We start from the raw sequence: 18,558 nt of genomic DNA, 5'->3' as shown, positions 1-18,558 counted from the left end.
CACGTTGCCTGGATGTTAAAGACGCTCACTTATGGACAGACTTGGAGAACTATAGATAATTCTACTTGTCTAAGTAAACTAATTAGAGAGAAATGCCGGTGATCTAATGCTAATCTAATTTGTGAAATGTTTCTATGCCCTAATTTCAGGGGTGTCGAACATACGGCACGCGGTTACACCCGCTCCGTCAGACGATTTCATCCGGCCCGCGAAAGCAATTCTGAGGAGATTGAAAATGTGCGTATTTTCCAGCACATTTTTAACAAATGTTGAGATTTTTAGTAAGAAATACATTAAATAATCGCTCAAGACAGCAGTTGAAGTGTATGTTCATAGGCCGCAATATAACAAACCGACAGCGGTGCTGTGGTTTCCCTCTAGTCACCATCAGGTGCAAGTAGCTAACATTGACATTCAATTACGAGAAGGCAAAAAGTTCATATATATTTCAGTATTTTATGGGACAATTGACCAAAAACTAGTTCATCATAGGAGGGAAAAGGCAAATGCGAACCGTTATATGCAGGTTACATATGGAGAATATAATAGTTACACAAAATGTAATTCAAATATCTGTGGTCTGACTGCTACATTACTTATGACTCAAAACATCCCCGACCTCGAGAGAACCCGGAATCGCGATTTGATAATATTGAAGTTCGCGTTTACAGTTAAATCTGCTGTATTCCTCAAAACGAAAACGCAGTGTTGACGCCAGCATGCAACTATAACAAAGGGAGCATGGAAATATGTCGACCATTATATCTTCGTTAGAGCCACTGTTTTAGCGGTATATAACTGTATTCAACCTGTCAATCAGCGAATTTCTGCCAATTTTATCATTTGCGAATTAAGATCTAGCTAGTGTGTATGTAAGTAATAATACGATATTCGAATTAAAAACAAGGGCATGGATTTTGAGGTAATATTTTGGAATCATTTGACTGGTGTTTGCCGCGAGCGATCTGAATATTAAATCCCGCCCGCGACGCAAACTGGGTTTAACATACCCATGCTCTAATTTAATTCTAATCCACTTCGGGGTTTTCCTGAAAATGGTACAGGGAAACTGTATAGCGTGAAACGAGCCAAGCTCGGTGTGAAGACATTTATCAATATCACGTTTACGGAATAAACTCTGATGTGATACGAACTTAACTTGAATTTATTTTAAAATTGATGAAAATTGTCCACATGTTCCACTCTGCTAATGGATGCATGAAGCGAATAACCGTGCCAACGCTGGATTAACACGCTAGTGCGTAATGCTTCACTACTGTATCGAAATATCTTCTACATTTTATTGAAAATATGGCAGTCGCACTTGTTATAAAAAGAACACATTAAAAAGAAACCATTATAGAAATTCAGTTTTTTGCGTACTCCTCGTTCTTTTTTTGGCTTTCGGTCTTTTTCTCACCCCCTCCGGGGGCGGGGGCGGCGGTGGAGGTAAGGAGGACCCCTCGCTGTCTGCGATTGCTTCGCTTTCCGAGCATCGCGATCCGCTGGATTGGTCTACTTCGCTGATTTCCCAAGCGTACACGTCGTCGGCTATTTTGTTGACGCCACTATTGTACGAAGACACCGGAGACACTGTGGATCGACTGGATTCTTCTTCCGAACCCTCATACGCTTGATTTACAAGTCCCACTGTATCTTCAGTTTGAGACTGAGTCGGGCGCCATGCGCCTAAGTCTTCGGAATCGCTTTCCAGTATTTTAGTTGGTACTGTGATGCGATGTTTTAATCTGTCCAACTGTGATTCAGTATCGACTTCACTGAATTTACGGTAGCTTCGACTTTCATTCTCGTCCACATCTTTCACGTAAAGTCCGGACATGCTTTGCGATATATCTGTAACGTGGACGCTATTCTCGATCGCGTTCGGGTCTGGTGATCTTACGCGATCTAGCGGCATCGCACCTTCAACCATTTTCTTTTTAACACAGCAATTTCGACAGTGCATATTTATGCAACATACGAGTATTAAGAAGCAAATAGTAGCCCCAAGCCCTACTAGAAATCCTACTACTAGGTATAGCGTGACAGGCGTTGGTGTTGACGATGGAAGGCCAATCAAAGTGATCTTAACACTGCCTGCTTTTTTGTTTTCGACTTCCCCATACTCTTTACCGCCCGTGAATTTTATGTAACTACCGCCACCTCCTGAGTAACCATTAGCGGGTCCACCCCCTCCTCCTGTATATCCTCCACCGCCGCCAGCCCCACTCCCGTACCCACTGCCCCCGCCACCGAACCCGCCGGACGAATAATATCCATTTCCGGGTACGTATAAACCTCCCTGCAGAGGTACAATATCAGACCGTACATCCTCCCCGTCGTAGTACGGCAAATAACCAGCAGCTGCACGAGCATCGTTTCCAAGATTAATCACACTGTTCGAAATACCCCTGTATCCTGCCCCACCTGCTGTGTTTCCGGCCCCGGGTTGACCCGGGGACATAGTCTCATCTTCACCACCCATTCCAAAATCTTCCGTCACGAATGATGCGTCTCCTCCCGTGTGATTTAGCCGACCGTCGGCTATATCTGAAGGTTGTGCGCCTTGAAATGCGGACCCCGCCCCGCCAGCAACTAACCAAGGATCATTTTCGTTGTCTTCCGGCACAACAAACGTGCCACCTGCACCTCCTTGCGTTTCATCCCCCTCTGAATCTCCTTGTCGACCAACCGCGATTTTTAACACGGTACCTTCAGCGATGCTAAAAGATCCAGACACAGTAGCTCCTTTACCGGCCGGACCGGGATAACCTGCTCCAGACGCTGTGATTCTGTACAGTCCCGTTATCGGTGCTATCCAATACTGAATACCGTCTACGACACGGACTCTGTCTTCTAAATTAGTACCGCGGTACGCAGAATCACACACTACTTGATTCGGACCAAACCGACCGATATCGCCACAAGCTAATAACTCCCAAACGAACCTCGGGAATAACTGGTGAGAATCGTAAGGCGACCATGTTTCTAAATAGCGTGTGTTTTTGTCACTGACAACGCTATGTAACGGGTTATCGTTGTCCATGACTACGCAAGTTAGGGTTACGAGGTATCGTGCTCCGTAACTTAATTCTATTACGATTTCGGTTTCGTTTGAGTTGATTTTGAAGGAAAGAATTTCAGGTCTGTATTCAATAGAACTGTTCGACTGATCTCGAGTTAGGTTGAGAGAGTAATAGAATCTTGCAGCGTCCTTTTGTTGCGGTGCGGGCTGCCACTCAATCCGGACTCTTTTGATTGTAACTTGCGTCATTTTAGTTATAGTCGGGCTTTCTGGTTGTGTGTAGATTCGCAAAGGTCCGGCTGCTATACTCCTTGTTACTCTATCATTCTCCTCGTCTCTACCAGTCACGGTGTATACTACCACTGTATACTCAGTAGCTGGTGATAAGTCGTCTAATGAATATTCCATCCGTGTGTTACCACCGCGGTTTCCAATCTCGATTTTAGACCTATTCGAGGGGTTGTTGATTGGATGATACTGGATTTCATAAGTCCACACTGTTTCGTCAGTTAATTCATCGGGTTTCGACCATCGCAATAGGATTTTCCCTCGTGAACTAGCTCCGTAGAAATCTTTTACAGGGCGAGGTTTTGTGCGCGCTATTAAACTAGCTGATGAATACGTAATGTCATCGTCCTCGCCTTCTCCGCTTGAAAAAATAATGTCAAATCTATACAGAACGCCTGGTGTTAATCCTGTTACGAGCACCAAATTATTGTTCATATCATGTTCAGTGCGATTTCTATTTTCATTGTATCCTTCCAAGAGTTCAACTTCTGAGAAGATGGCGGTAACATTCCCGAAAAATTGCCCTCTAACCTCGATCGAAATACTGTCGGTGCCAGATTCGTTGATGGAAACTGTCGGAATGTTTGGTTTTGTCCTCGCGAAAAGAACTGTTGGTTTCGACTCTTTTCCGAATGGCATTTCATCTCTTACAGTTACGATCGTGATACTATACATAGAACCGGGACTAAGACCGGTTAAATTGTAACTCCGGGTGATGTCGTTCACAGTGATGTTCTGAATATTCCTAGAATTCCTGCCCTCTGCGTAAACGATGGAGTGTCCTGTAATATCAGTGACTTCGGTCAGAGTATCCCATTTCACCGCAATCGAAACAGCTGTTGAAGATATCTTGATCAACCCGATTGGTCCGGGCAATGGGAATATTTTCGTGATTTTTGTGGACTTGCTCACAGTTGGATCGACTCCATTCGATTTTGCGACTATAATAAACTCATAGGTCGCGCCCGGCTCGATTTCTAGTTCTCTTTCGAACCCGTTATTATGCTCGAACGCATTTTGAGATGTCTGCGAAACGATGACGTCCGGTTTTTGATATTTTTCACGTTCTTCAGTTGTTAAATCATCTGTTATTTTAGAAGTTATTTCGAATTCGCTGATTCTAGTGCCGTTTTGGGATGTCTTTTCTGCATTCCACGCCAAAATAATTCGTGATATCGTGGAATTCAATGAGATTACCTTTACGTCCGACACAGGCGGTGGCTCAGTTCGAATCTCGATGGATTGTGACTCACGAGATAGCAGAATTGTTCCATCTGCTCTTGTACCTCGACATTGTACAGTTATCCTGTATAAAACCCCACTCAATAAGCGTGCTATTCTTTCTTGGACAGCTTGGTTTACAGAAGTTTTGTTTATCTCCACCGATTGTGTTCCAAAATCGGTTTTATACACCACTCTAAAGTGTGAGTACCTCTCGTCGGAACGAAAGCCATCCGGGGCTCTGAATCGTATAATCACGTAGTCCGTTCCTCTCGCGACCCTTGACAGTCTAGTAGGCGCCGGTAAACTTTGATCTATAATTTCCTCTGGAACAGATTCCTGGGTTGTTACAGCAGCAGTCACAGCTACAGATGCGTTAGGCGTCGATAACTGTGATTTGACAAGTATCACAACTTGACCAGCTAATGCGAATATGAGGAGAATTCTCATATTGCCCCCTTACAATAATAGTGCAGTGCTTTAGGAAGCCTTCTTCACCATGCACGTCATACTGCTGGTAAAAATAGGATCGTGGCGACATTGAAGCGTACAATGAAATTTACAGCTACAAAAGGTCAACCTTCGGTAAAAGTTACTTTGATAGTAGTATGCCAAAGCTGCTAGATTTACCGACACAACATTCTTCACTGTCTAAAGCTAAACACAGCGTTTTACATTTCACAACACACCCATGACTGCAGTCCTGTTTCCGAAATCTCATTCAGGCCTGAAGGATCCTCGCATTGCCTCCGGCCATCTTTGTTTCAGTGTTGTGAGACTACGTCAGTCAGAAATTCTAATTGGCGTTTGCTGCTCAGTGTTTCTGGAAACTAGAATTTAAAATGATTCGCAGTGTCTTTATAAAATAACTGTTCGCTCTTGTAGTCCTCTCGCGTCGTCGTGAACTACGTTTCAAACTTTTGATTCGGTGCTTTTTCGCTAGGAAGTGTCAGCATCAGTTTATTATTTATTTCATCATTTCAAAACACCACAAGACTGCGATATAATGAAACGATAGGAAGGTGTCGAAACGACTTGGAGTAGTCTTTGAAATTATAGACCCCACCTTGCCTAGGCGATGTAAAAAAGGAGGCACGCACATAGGGTACACTGAATGTGAGTAAAGAAGATAATATAAAAGGACATGCGACAAAAAAGTGGTGGCATGTGTCGGAAGGCAAGATCGATATGTCAGGTCGTGATCGTGATCTGGTAAACTAGACGATTAACTAATATTGATTCAGTAGAAATTGTTTTTATTTCGACTTGAATGTGGTCACTGGTCAAGCGGACTCGGTAACTGTCTGATAGCCGGAGGGATACTGTTCCACAATGAACGTCCGGCATATTTGATAGAGCCAGCATGGTCTTTTTGTCGACCGGCATATGGTAGTTGGACGACGTGGACGCGCGCGTGGGATCAAGCCAAATTTGGTGTGCGGCGTTTTGTAAGGCAACCTAACAATTTAATCAGGGAGTCCCCGGAATCCGGGAAAAAGTGTTTTTTTAACAACCCTAATGCACACCAATGACAACACTTTTCAAATCCGTGACTACTAGAATTCATCGGCGTCCGATGGCGGATAAAGCAATTATTACGGAACCAGTCTACTCGGACAAGTCGTTTTGAGCATTACGATTGCCAATCCCGATATTTACCATTTCGACGTGTCAGCTTTTCCGGCGAGCGAATCTGGAACTGTTTGCGCTGCAAGCGTGGTGCTGGCCCTATCTAGAACCGTGTTAGATCTGTTTATTGTTGACTCAGGCCCTTGGTCAAGAGTAGTAGGTATACTTGCACAAATGCATATACGACATACAGAGATTTCCTCGTATACAGGTGTCGCTTGGAAATCACTACTATTGAGTAGAAACGTGCGACATTATACCTATACTTCCACTTGAGCATCAACTGTCTGGTGAGCCATCGCGAATCGCGAATATTTTCGATAATTCATGATAAAATCGGTCAATAAGATAGGGAATTGCATATATAGGCTATTGTTATCAATTTCGTGTCCTCTCTGCTCACGTAATCAGATTTACAGGTAGAGCTGAGTGTGTAGGTGTCTTGGAAACTGTAGGGCCCGTTGGTACGACTCCGTAACATGATGTTATTTCGTGACCTCCAGTTTGAGCGTAGGCTACCAAACTAAAAGACGCACACGATTTGAAATTGGTATTTCTTCACTGGCATAATAATCTTTCTTTTCGGGATGGCATTTGTCGTTCAGATTGTAAAATACACTATTTTGTATATATAACGAAGTTTTCGGTCAGCATAAGGGCAGTCCTTGTCGGCGAAGGTTTTCTCGCTGCCGATCGTTATGGCGCACTTCTTGGAGTCGCATGTTAGGTGGCCTAAAACTTTGTGTCTTGATGCGTCGTGGCGCGGTAATGGCCAACGCCGATATGCCAATTTCTATAAATCTTGTGTATTTTTTCTTGGGAGAAGAGTACCCCAAAATCAAGATATTTGGCAGCTTGAAAGCGCGAAAAATTTTTGAAAAAGTTGCCTAAATTTTCAAAATATTACTCTATAATTTATGCTAATTCACGAAATAATTTGGGGCCCCTTTGACCTCGCCCGCCCCCCCCCCAATTGGGGGGTTTGGGGTGCGGCAGTTACGGTGCTGCATCAATGATCACTACTTTGACCACCTCTGAGCAAAAACAGGTTAGGGCTGCGATTAGCTTTGGCTAGGCTACACCACGGCCTGTAACTTCAATACGGGACTATACTTCTGTAACTGAATTTCAAAGTGATGGCCCGACATTCTACTATTGCAGCGAGGTGCGCAAAACACCCATCAACATGAAGCATAATCTGTGATTCCTAGGACACGACCTTAGCACTTACCAGAGAACGGGATAATATTCCCGCATTTTTGGTTCTTTCCATCTGCCTCAGCTATCCTGCAATAGCAAAAACTCCACAGCTTTCCGTATTTTGTATTTAAACACAATTAAAGTCATATAAGATCACCTTGAGAAGAAATTCAAACCGAACGCGTGCTACTCTTTTCAGCCTCAAATTCCATGTGCGGTACATAGGTAATGCGCTAACCTAAGCAGAATACGACCAGCCATCTCACCACTAGTATAATTCGATACACGAGGTCACCCATCACCCGGAATCCAAAATAAAAACAACATGCAGATTTCGCAAGGTACATACGACAATGATTGATTAAGGCACTCAGGACTGCAATCTGAAGCATATGCAATGTATTGAAAATGATTGGTTAAAAAAAACTCGGATAAAACTAATCGACATCGCTTTTCAAATAGTCTGTCTTCGATGGAGAAGGGGTACCAACCCCAATTACTTCTTCATTGACATTGGCAGTGTGAAATTGATGGACCCACCAACATTACTCTTGGCATCCGTAACGTCATAAGCTGGGAGTGGGAGATTGGTACTAAAAGGAGATAATAAAACCATGCTTAGAATACGTTAGCAAGCAAGTGTTATAAACGAAACAAGAGACTAAAAATAAAACAGGTCATCTATTGCAGGGTTGTAATGACTAGAGTCGAAATTTTTCGTTGACTTGACTAAACTCGAAGTTGACATATTGTACAAGACTAATTCAAGTCTCGTGTATCAGGACCAGTAATTAAAAAATTTGGCTCAGAAACTGTCTTTTATCCATTTGAGTAAACATTTTCGTAGTGGGAAAATGAGCATATTATGAATTCGAGACCTTCGATATCGCGCGAGAGTTCCCCAAAAGTGCGTTGAACATGACTTGCACTGGATACTGAACAGAGAACACCATGACTTGGACTCGGATTCGAGTCTTAACGTTATGAATCAAACTTGACCCATTGTTCCCTGACTTTGACTCAGCGGTGAAATTAAAATGACTCGACTTGATTTCAGTCAAAACTGGAAGTCAAGTTGACTTGCGACTCGGTTATCCTGGCATATTTGATTAATGATTATGGTGCAGATAGCATAATTTAAACAGAAAATAAAGCAATTTGTGAAATAATTCCACCAAAAACGAACTCTTTGCATCAGTAACCAAACCAATTATGAGTTCGCACATGATGACGTCATAGAAAACTACATGCAATCTGGATTATAAGTCTATAATTACAATATTAAAATATATATTACCTAATACCCATCAAACATCTAAAATCCAATTAAATATATATTGATTAATAAATCTAACAATATATGAAACTTTATATTCTATGTCAGTAGATGAATTTTTGCTTAAAATGCGCTCTGCAGGATATTTCCACTCAGTCGTAATTAACTAAAATCGCAGAACTGTTCGGTACATGACTCGCTACCTGTCTCATGCTGTCAAAGTCAATAACGAATTTTCTTTGTTTCGGTTCGTGCTTCACGCATTCCACGTTGGCCAAGTCGAGAAGCTTTCGCGACGCTATCATTCCAGGCTTGTCGCGATGTTTGTCGGACATGTAGATGACTTTGACAATGCCTGAATGCGCAAAGACACAACGTAACATTGATTACAAAATCAGCAGGGTTGTAATGATGCAGTCATGACTCGACTCGAGTCACGATATTCTGATGACTCGATTTGACTCGAGTCATTTTGTCAAAATACGGAAATGACTCGACTCGACTCAATCTGTGTATTGACTCGACTTGGACTCGAGTCATTGCGCATGACTCGAACCAAGTCATGTGACTCGAGACTCAGACAGCCAAGACCGACATTTCACTGCAATTTCGAAGTATAGTAAAGTAACCACACTATCGGGATTTCGTCTAACGGTACTGGTACTTGAAATTGCGACCAGAAACTGCTGAAAGTGAGAAAAATCAATGCGAACCATTCGATATCATTAAACAGTGTAATAAAAAGTGGGTTTAGCAAGACTTTAACTGGAAACTGACCAGTCAACACAATGACTTTGACTCGAGTCATAATACCATGACTCGGACTCGACCCTTTGCTCGCTAACTTGGACTCGGTGGTGAATTGAAAATGACTCGAGTCAAAACAGTAAATGTGAAATTGACTTGTGACTCGGAACCTCGTGACTTGGTTACAACCCTGAAAATCAGTTTATTCTGCATCAATATGAAATGGCAATGTCATGCCTGGAGTGGACAATACACATCAGGGTTGTTTAAAAGTAACTTATTTTCCTTACTCCAAGGATTCACTGATCAAACTGTTAGTTTGCCAAAAAATACGCTGAATTTGGCTCGATTCCAACTGGTGTAGATGTTAATGCACAGGACTTCGAAAATTTTGAATTTATTATTGAAAACTTGAAAAAAAAATTCTAATTTTACTGTCAACCCCATTTTTTCCTCCTTCTCGCGCTTCATTTTGCGCGCCAGTCCTCTATAGTAATATATTAGATACTTGAAATATGGGTTTCCACAAAGGTGTGCAGATTGGCTTAAGTGTTCCACGGGTTAGGAAAGGTTGTGTACCAATAGGCCAGACGTATAAACTCGTTGTTTTACAAACTCGACTTACCAGACTGAATGATGAGCTTCGAACACTCGTTGCAAGGAAATAAAGCAACATAAATCGAACATCCCTTCACGGAAGCCGCATTTTTATTCAGTATCGCATTCATCTCGGCATGACAAACTGTAAATGAACATTTCGATGTAAAAACTATATTAAAGGTTCTTTACAGGAATTAGGTGGATGTCCAATATGACTAGGCTGATACGAGACTGTTAATTGTTACGACTTTGGATTTGAATAAAATAGTATTTACGGTGGGCACACCAATGATAAATAATTAAAGAATTGGCCACCGTAAATACTATTTTATTGATATTCCAAATTTTTCGACGGCAATAACTCCACTGGTTGGAATTGAACCAAATTTGGTGAACATCGTTTCTGTAGACAACCTAACACTTTCAGAACAAAAAATTTTGAAATTTTTGTTCATTTATTTTTATATATTAAATACAAACTTTCTACTCCTGTAGCAATGCGGCTACTGGCTGGAATTGAACCAAATTTGGTGTGCAGGCTTAAATTAGGTAACTTAAAAATTTTATCAAGTAGCCAGTACAATTTGAGAAAAAAGGTCATTTTTGAAAACCCCTAATGTAGGCCTACTACAAAGCTACGCATGTCAGCGGAAATGACATAATTTACATATCTGTGAAGTTGTGACCAACCCACAGTGCTCATCGATTGTCGAAAATTGCACTAAAATAGGTATGGTCGAAGAAATACCAAATTATCTATTTATAGCATACCATAAGGATATTTTGTCTCTAGGATATCGTCCGCGGTACGTCTCCAAGGCAAGAGATCATCATCGCAGCCATTCGGCATTCCATTATATCCAATCCCGACAATTTTCTTCTCGTCATTCACAATACATGCGCCAACCTGGAAAAATTGGTCAAACACATCTGTTCAGCATCAGGACCGATTGGCAGAGTTGTAAAAACTATCAATCTAGAACAGTGGTTCTCAACCGGGGGTCCGGGAAACCCTTTTGTAAAATGATTGATAACCTAATTTGTAATATTTTTAAATTAGCGAAAGCATGATACAGTTTCGCTTCATAATTGCTAAAACTTCAGCACTCACATCATTAGAACGGTCGTCTGAAATAAAATATCCTACAGTGCAAACTCATTTTAATTGCCAAGTTCCCAATAACCTATTGATACAGAAATATTACTGTTAAGAGACGTATAGCTGGGGTCGTTTGATATAGAAACTTCTGAATTTTTTTCCTAATCCGCCTCAATGAATAGATTGAAACGTGGCCACGAAATCCTTTTTCTACTGTGATGAACACTATTCCAGAATAACATCAAGATGAGATGCTAGATAGAATTGACTAGGCTGGACGGCACATGTTCAATAACAACTCTCCTTCTCAATTTTGGTGCCATATATGTTGCGATCACAGCAAAAGGTGTCGCCGGAAGCGTTACGTGTTAATATTACATTCATCGGCGCCTATTTTTGTGGAAATATTTTCGGCATTTTCAAGACAATGAATACAGCTGCAAAATTCGCTTCGAAATATACCCAATTTCTACATATAGTATGATGTTATTTTCACGAAAAGTCATTTTGTGGCTGTTTCTAACAAGCCTACAGTTAATATTTGCACAAGACAGATGATGTTGCACGTTAATTGAGCTAATTTTAGACGAAAACTTGAGGGGGCCGCAGGGGTTCGTGACAGTCCAAAAGTGGTCCGCCAAGACAAAAAGGTTAAGAACCACTGATCTAGAAAATTGAGGGTCAACTAACTACTGGCTTTTTGAGTAGTTCTAGTTGCAAGTTTTGAACAGTGAGTACCAGTAGTTGTAGTTTTTTAAATCCAGTAGTTTGTAAAAGTCTCCTGATTTGGGCATCTCCTAGTATTTATGATAATTTAGTATCAATGCCAATGGTATGATTTATCAGTAGGCCTACTTGAAAAATTTTACTTGTAACCAATTGCAGCTTTCCTGAGCAATATTGGTCAAAGTAGTCATCGTTGGTACTCAAGTCAAAGTAGACGTAAATTTCTACTCAAGCAAAAGTAAGAATTTCCAAGTAAGTATTCTAGACCTAGTTTTGCCTCAAAACGGAAAACATGACGTAGAAAAACCCAATTATTCTATACAACAAATCCTTTTGTCAGTGAAATTTATTGAACAAAACGACCACCGATTCCGGTCTGGACGATAGCCAGTCATTTTAGCTACCTTCACGTGAGTATAACAACCTGAGTACTAGGATCTTTACTTCGTTGAGCAGAGAGGAAAGCCACAGCCATGAAATAATCCTCCCATGAGATATGGTCTTGTCTTCTCTCGTTCAAGTGAGAATCACTGTAAAAGGGAAATAAATAGCTTTACAGGTCGCAAATAAAATCAGACATAAATTTTTAGCTATAATTGTCTTCAGTCATGGGAGACTGAGCGACATAAGTTTATTTCTAATAAGAGTAAGAGAAAATTATTTTGCCAAATGGTGGCCAGCGTCCAGCGATACAGATACGGCTGCTGCCTGCTGCTACTGAACGTCATTAGGTCAGCTGGTCTCTAAGACAGTTATTACATTGACATATATACATATTATTATTCATAGAGACCTCGGTTTTGCCAATTATTCGTTCAAAAAGGAAAACTTTTGTGAGAAAAATGGCAAACTCACTTGGCAAGATCTGCAGCGGCATCTCCATTCTCTGCCATATCTGAACTACCGTAAGAGAGCTGTTGTGAAAAAAAGCTTTCTGCAAAGGTAGCTTTATTTCCAAGTCAACTCAATGACTATTGTCCATGCGAAAAACCTGGAATATTACGGGCATCCCTAAAAGACGGAAAAGCGGAAAAACGGAAACAGCGGAAACTGCGGAAAACGAACCCTAAAACGCGGAAATAACGGAAACAGCGGAAACAATAAAAAAACGCTGATTCCTAAAAGACGGAAAGAGCGGAAAACTTAACCATCGATTAAATAGCGGACTTTGATACTGACATAATCTGTTCGCTGCGGAATCTAAATTAGCCGAAAACGGAGCGTAGCCGAAACAGCGGAAAAGTTAACCATACGAGTTTGAGGCAAATTTGACGGAAGATTGACCATCGAATATAAAGAGAGACTTTAATACTGACATAATCTGCTGGCTGCGGAATCTAAATCAGCGGAAAACAGAACGTAGCCGAAGCAGCGGAAACAGCGGAAAAGTTAATCATACGAGTTTGAGGCAAATGATGCTGGCATTATCTGCTTGTTGTGGAACCTAAATCAGCGGAAAACAGAACGTAGCCGAAGCAGCGGAAACAGCGGAAAAGTTAACCATACGAGTTTGAGGCAAATTTGACGGAACATTGACCATCGATTAAAGAGAGGACTTTAATACTGACATAATCTGCTGGCTGCGGAATCTAAATCAGCGGAAAACAGAACGTAGCCGAAGCAGCGGAAACAGCGGAAAAGTTAGCCATACGAGTTTGAGGCAATTGATACTGGCATAATCTGCTTGTTGTGGAATCTCAATCAGCGGAAAACAGAACGTAGCCGAAGCAGCGGAAACAGTGGAAAAGTTAACCATACGAGTTTGAGGCAAATTTGACGGAAGATTGACCATCGATTAAAGAGAGGACTTTAATACTGACATAATCTGCTGGCTGCGGAATCTAAATCAGCGGAAAACAGAACGTAGCCGAAGCAGCGGAAACAGCGGAAAAGTTAACCATGCGAGTTTGAGGCAAATGATACTGACATAATCTGCTTGTTGTGGAATACCTCGCTGCTCATACCTCGCTGACATGCTTATCTGGGTCCACTTGGAATAATGAATAACAATAACTTCGCATCTATTAGAAAGTGTAATTCAATCTCTACCAAATAAACAGCATCGCTTCACAGCATCACACACTGTAAACGAAAATGGTGTGTTTTTGCAATTTACTCCATAGCGCAGGGCGTATTTCAAGCCATCACACCTTTTGAGTACTAGAATTATTATTTGCACCCATCCCAGTCGGTGTGAATAAGCCTAATACACCCCACCATACCATCAAAAACACACCCCAAGCATTGGCATTTCGGGTGAATTATCAGTGATTACACCTTTTTTCAGGCACTTATGAATTCAGAGGTGGTCAGTAACGAAGTACTTCTACTTTTTGAATTACTTGAAGTAGATTTTGCCTACTCACACTACTTTTTAAGTAGTTATGATTTTAGACTACGTCTACCTCTACTTGACAGTTTTCAGTTTTGTAGGCAAAAATAAGCCTAGAAAACCTACTTACTTAATTACTTGTGAACCACCACTCCTACTTCTACTTGAGTGGAAATTCCGGTGTTACTTCTACTTCTACTTGAGTAGCGACGATGATTACTTTGACCACCTCTGCTTATGATAAACAGGCAGGGGTGCGACAAGTGTGCACTGTGCACTTCATCCATGTTAAAAATTCAGTCACATCGATGGTCAATCTTCCGTCAAATTTGCCTCAAACTGGTATGGTTAACTTTTCCGCTGTTTCCGCTGCTTTGGCTACACTCCGTTTTCCGCTGATTTAGATTCCGCAGCGAGCTGATTATGTTAGTATCAAAGCCCGCTATGTAATCGATGGTCAAATTTTCCGTCATATTCGCCACAAACTGGTATGGTTAAATTTTCCGCTGCTTTGGTTACGCTCCGTTTTGCGCTTATTTGGATTCCGTAGCCAGCAGATTATGTCAGTATCAAAGTCCGCTATGTAATCGATGGTCAAATTTTTCGTCATATTCGCCTCAAACTGGTATGGTTAACTTTTCCGCTGTTTCCGCTGCTCAGGCTACACTCCGTTTTCCGCTGATTTGGATTCCGCAGCAAGCCGATTATGTCAGTATCAAAGCCCGCTATGTAATCGATGGTCAATTTTCCGTCATATTCGCCACAAACTGGTATGGTTAAATTTTCCGCTGCTTCGGCTACGCTCCGTTTTGCGCTTATTTGGATTCCGTATACCCAGCAGATTATGTCAGTATCAAAGTCATATTCGCCTCAAACTGGTATGGTTAACTTTTCCGCTGTTTCCGCTGCTCAGGCTACACTCCGTTTTCCGCTTATTTGGATTCCGTAGCCAGCAGATTATGTCAGTATCAAAGTCCGCTATGTAATCGATGGTCAAATTTTTCGTCATATTCGCCTCAAACTGGTATGGTTAACTTTTCCGCCGTTTCCGCTGCTCAGGCTACACTCCGTTTTCCGCTGATTTAGATTCCGCAGCGAGCCGATTATGTCAGTATCAAAGCCCGCTATGTAATCGATGGTCAATTTTCCGTCATATTCGCCACAAACTGGTATGGTTAAATTTTCCGCTGCTTCGGCTACGCTCCGTTTTGCGCTTATTTGGATTCCGTATACCCAGCAGATTATGTCAGTATCAAAGTCATATTCGCCTCAAACTGGTATGGTTAACTTTTCCGCTGTTTCCGCTGCTCAGGCTACACTCCGTTTTCCGCTGATTTGGATTCCGCAGCAAGCCGATTATGTCAGTATCAAAGCCCGCTATGTAATCGATGGTCAATTTTCCGTCATATTCGCCACAAACTGGTATGGTTAAATTTTCCGCTGCTTCGGCTACGCTCCGTTTTGCGCTTATTTGGATTCCGTATACCCAGCAGATTATGTCAGTATCAAAGTCATATTCGCCTCAAACTGGTATGGTTAACTTTTCCGCTGTTTCCGCTGCTCAGGCTACACTCCGTTTTCCGCTTATTTGGATTCCGTAGCCAGCAGATTATGTCAGTATCAAAGTCCGCTATGTAATCGATGGTCAAATTTTTCGTCATATTCGCCTCAAACTGGTATGGTTAACTTTTCCGCCGTTTCCGCTGCTCAGGCTACACTCCGTTTTCCGCTGATTTAGATTCCGCAGCGAGCCGATTATGTCAGTATCAAAGCCCGCTATGTAATCGATGGTCAATTTTCCGTCATATTCGCCACAAACTGGTATGGTTAAATTTTCCGCTGCTTCGGCTACGCTCCGTTTTGCGCTTATTTGGATTCCGTATACCCAGCAGATTATGTCAGTATCAAAGTCATATTCGCCTCAAACTGGTATGGTTAACTTTTCCGCTGTTTCCGCTGCTCAGGCTACACTCCGTTTTCCGCTGATTTGGATTCCGCAGCAAGCAGATTATGTCAGTATCAAAGTCCGCTATTTAATCGATGGTTAAGTTTTCCGCTATCTCCGTCTTTCCGTCTTTTAGGAATCGGCATTTTTTATTGTTTCCGCTGTTTCCGTTGTTTCCGCGTTTTAGGGTTCGTTTTCCGCTGTTTCCGCTGTTTCCGCTTTTCCGTCTTTTAGGGATGCCCGAATATTACTATATGAGTTGCGGGTTTTATAAGCTTCCCGCGGACCACAATTCACGTTCAGCACCAGACCAGAGTGAAGTCAGCCATGACAAATAAAGTATTATGTTCGGCAAGCGCGCTAAGATCATCGATTCCAGTATTAGTTCACCACAAGATTGCGATACAATGAAATATAGGAAGGAGTCGAAATCGCTTCCAGTCAGTGGTGACTTTTGGGGTGGGCGAGGTGGGCGGTCGCCCGCCCCCCTGGTCGAAGGGGCCCCCCATTCGTATTATGCGCTTTTTTTAAGGATAATAACGAATAAACATGGAAATCCGTGTACCAAGCAAGAATATGATTCCGTACGGATGTGTCAATCATCATCAAATCTCTGCATTTGTTAGAAAGGTCCCGTATCCCGATGATCATCACGTCTCTGCATGCGGTAGAATTACTTAGTCTTGATGTAGTCCATCCTTAGACACATGCAATAATAGACATAGCCGAATCCAGCAGCTAAACCATACCGCGGAAAAGGGGGGTCTGGGGGGCGGAGCCCCCCATAAGTTACGGCTAGATACTTATAGGGGGCCCCCAGTAAGTCTCGCCAAGTCCCCCCCCCCGTTCGTAAGGCCACCACTGCTTCTAGCAGTCTCCGAAAATAAACACCCACCTGAGCCTAAAGCCACAACACGAGCGACCACAATCATGTTTTCACATTTTATTAGTTATTACCAGGGATATATAGTTCTATATATCCCTGGTTATTACCCTGGACAGTGTACCTGTACATGGTTCTATTGGTAAATTGGTACCAGCACGCCAGGGAGATAGCGTCCAAACTACCCCTTCGAAACTGAAATCACGAGTTTCCGTACGCTTATCCGGATTCAAATATCTGCGGAAACGATTTTGCAGCTGACCTTTTACCCCAACACAAGATGTATCAACAATTGACCTCCATTCGTACCAAATTTCATCGAGATCCACTGGGGAATTGGATTCAAAATAGTAATCCACACAAACAAAAGCGCGAATTAAGTATTTCTATATAGGCCTACCTGGCCATATTCACGTCAGAAAACGATGGGCTGCGGTATCAAATATATCGGGCCAGCAATGGCATCTCATCATCATCATCATCATTGGTTTATTAGCAAGTTTATCAGCCTTGTCTGAAGAAGAATTAGTCCCTGGTGGCAACAGAATAAGATCTAAAGTAAAACCCGATAGGGGAAACGAACGTGACCCCGCTTGTAAGATACATTAAGGTGTCACGATGTCGGCTCGGCCGGAAATATGGAGGTCATCGGAGTGTGGACGCGGGCAGGAAGTGGATGCCGATTGGGCCACCTGCGATTTCATGAAGCTTGCTAAGCGCTGGGTGAGGCCCGCAGTGGGCCTGGACTTGCGTTACGACTGTGTCCTGCCACCCCACTCGAAGGAGGTCTGATGACATCTCAGGGTCTCCTTCCACAGCCATATTCTAGCTAGATCTACCAATCGGGCATCACCAGCGGCACTCCTCGGCCCGCTGACGGCAACCCGTCGAGTATCCCTGTTGGACAAGGATCTTCTTATTGCAACCTCGTATTCACCTCAGTTGCAAACGACTGGTACCTCACGTCACCCCGCAGCCCCAACACATTTGAGTATGTAGTTACTCCCAGCATCGAGATTTCATGCTGGTGACGTCATATTTTGTGATACGATTGTTGATATACAATGTTCTTTCCAATTCTCCACTAGTTACTGACGATTACCCCTGACGAGTGACCGCCGAAAATATTCGGGTTCATTTCGATATGAATATACTATGCAATTGTATATTGAAGTTCTGTACCTCCAAGAAGCTCTTCAAATTAATAGAATACATATACAGCAAAGTATCATCGTCATCATTTTCATTTTATTTCGAACCCATAGCTGCGCAGTGCGCACAATAGCAGACAACAATTTTCAGCGACTAAGGAGTCGATACTATGGTTAGCTTGACACGGTATTTCGCGAAAACTATATATCCCTGTAAAGCTTGGGGAATCCATGACCACGTGTCGGTCTTGGCATTGACTAGCCATTGCATGTCAAGGCAATATGCCCATCGACATCAGCTAATTATTTCTCGATGAAATGCTATTACTATCGGCGAAACTGGTTCAGCCAGTAAGGGATACGGGAGATAGCGTACTGGTGAGCGTCGGCTTTACTTGACCAGACCCGGGCTCAAAGTCACGTTCAAGCCGCTGTT

General features: G+C 42.4%; 3 protein-coding genes across 3 annotated transcripts in view; all 3 read right to left on the bottom strand.

The window, feature by feature from the left end:
• The window catches only part of LOC145442247 (roundabout homolog 2-like), a 296,749-nt gene that overhangs the window by 171,484 nt on the left and 106,707 nt on the right, over positions 1-18,558 (bottom strand). The window lies entirely within an intron of this gene.
• On the bottom strand, positions 419-5,241 carry LOC145442250 (uncharacterized). The gene has a single exon (XM_080320149.1). It carries the CDS (start codon positions 4,982-4,984, stop codon positions 1,358-1,360), a length of 3,627 nt encoding a protein of 1,208 aa, XP_080176275.1. The 5' UTR covers positions 4,985-5,241; the 3' UTR covers positions 419-1,357.
• Positions 7,471-16,420, bottom strand: LOC145442276 (deoxycytidylate deaminase-like). Its single transcript, XM_080320181.1, has 7 exons — positions 16,340-16,420; positions 12,667-12,814; positions 12,236-12,341; positions 10,758-10,893; positions 10,012-10,128; positions 8,843-8,994; positions 7,471-7,956 (listed from the first exon to the last, which is right to left on the bottom strand). Exons 2-7 carry the CDS (start codon positions 12,702-12,704, stop codon positions 7,930-7,932), a joined length of 576 nt encoding a protein of 191 aa, XP_080176307.1. The 5' UTR covers positions 12,705-12,814; positions 16,340-16,420; the 3' UTR covers positions 7,471-7,929.

Source organism: Botryllus schlosseri, chromosome 7, assembly GCF_051294905.1.
Source record: "Botryllus schlosseri isolate E-star chromosome 7, Bs_hap1, whole genome shotgun sequence".
Taxonomy (NCBI): Eukaryota; Metazoa; Chordata; class Ascidiacea; order Stolidobranchia; family Styelidae; genus Botryllus; species Botryllus schlosseri.
The sequence above is the reverse complement of the archived record's forward strand: the minus strand, read 5'-3'. Positions and strand labels throughout refer to the sequence as shown.

Coding starts and splice junctions, on each gene's coding strand:
- LOC145442250 (XM_080320149.1), bottom strand. CDS start 4,984: ATGAGAATTCTCCTCATATTCGCATTAGCTGGTCAAGTTGTGATACTT.
- LOC145442276 (XM_080320181.1), bottom strand. CDS start 12,704: ATGGCAGAGAATGGAGATGCCGCTGCAGATCTTGCCAA. Junction 10,894..12,235: donor GTAAAGATCCTAGTACTCAG/GTTGTTATACTC, acceptor CAATTTTTCCAG/GTTGGCGCATGTATTGTGAA. Junction 7,957..8,842: donor ACTTTGACAGCATGAGACAG/GTAGCGAGTCAT, acceptor ATCTCCTTTTAG/TACCAATCTCCCACTCCCAG.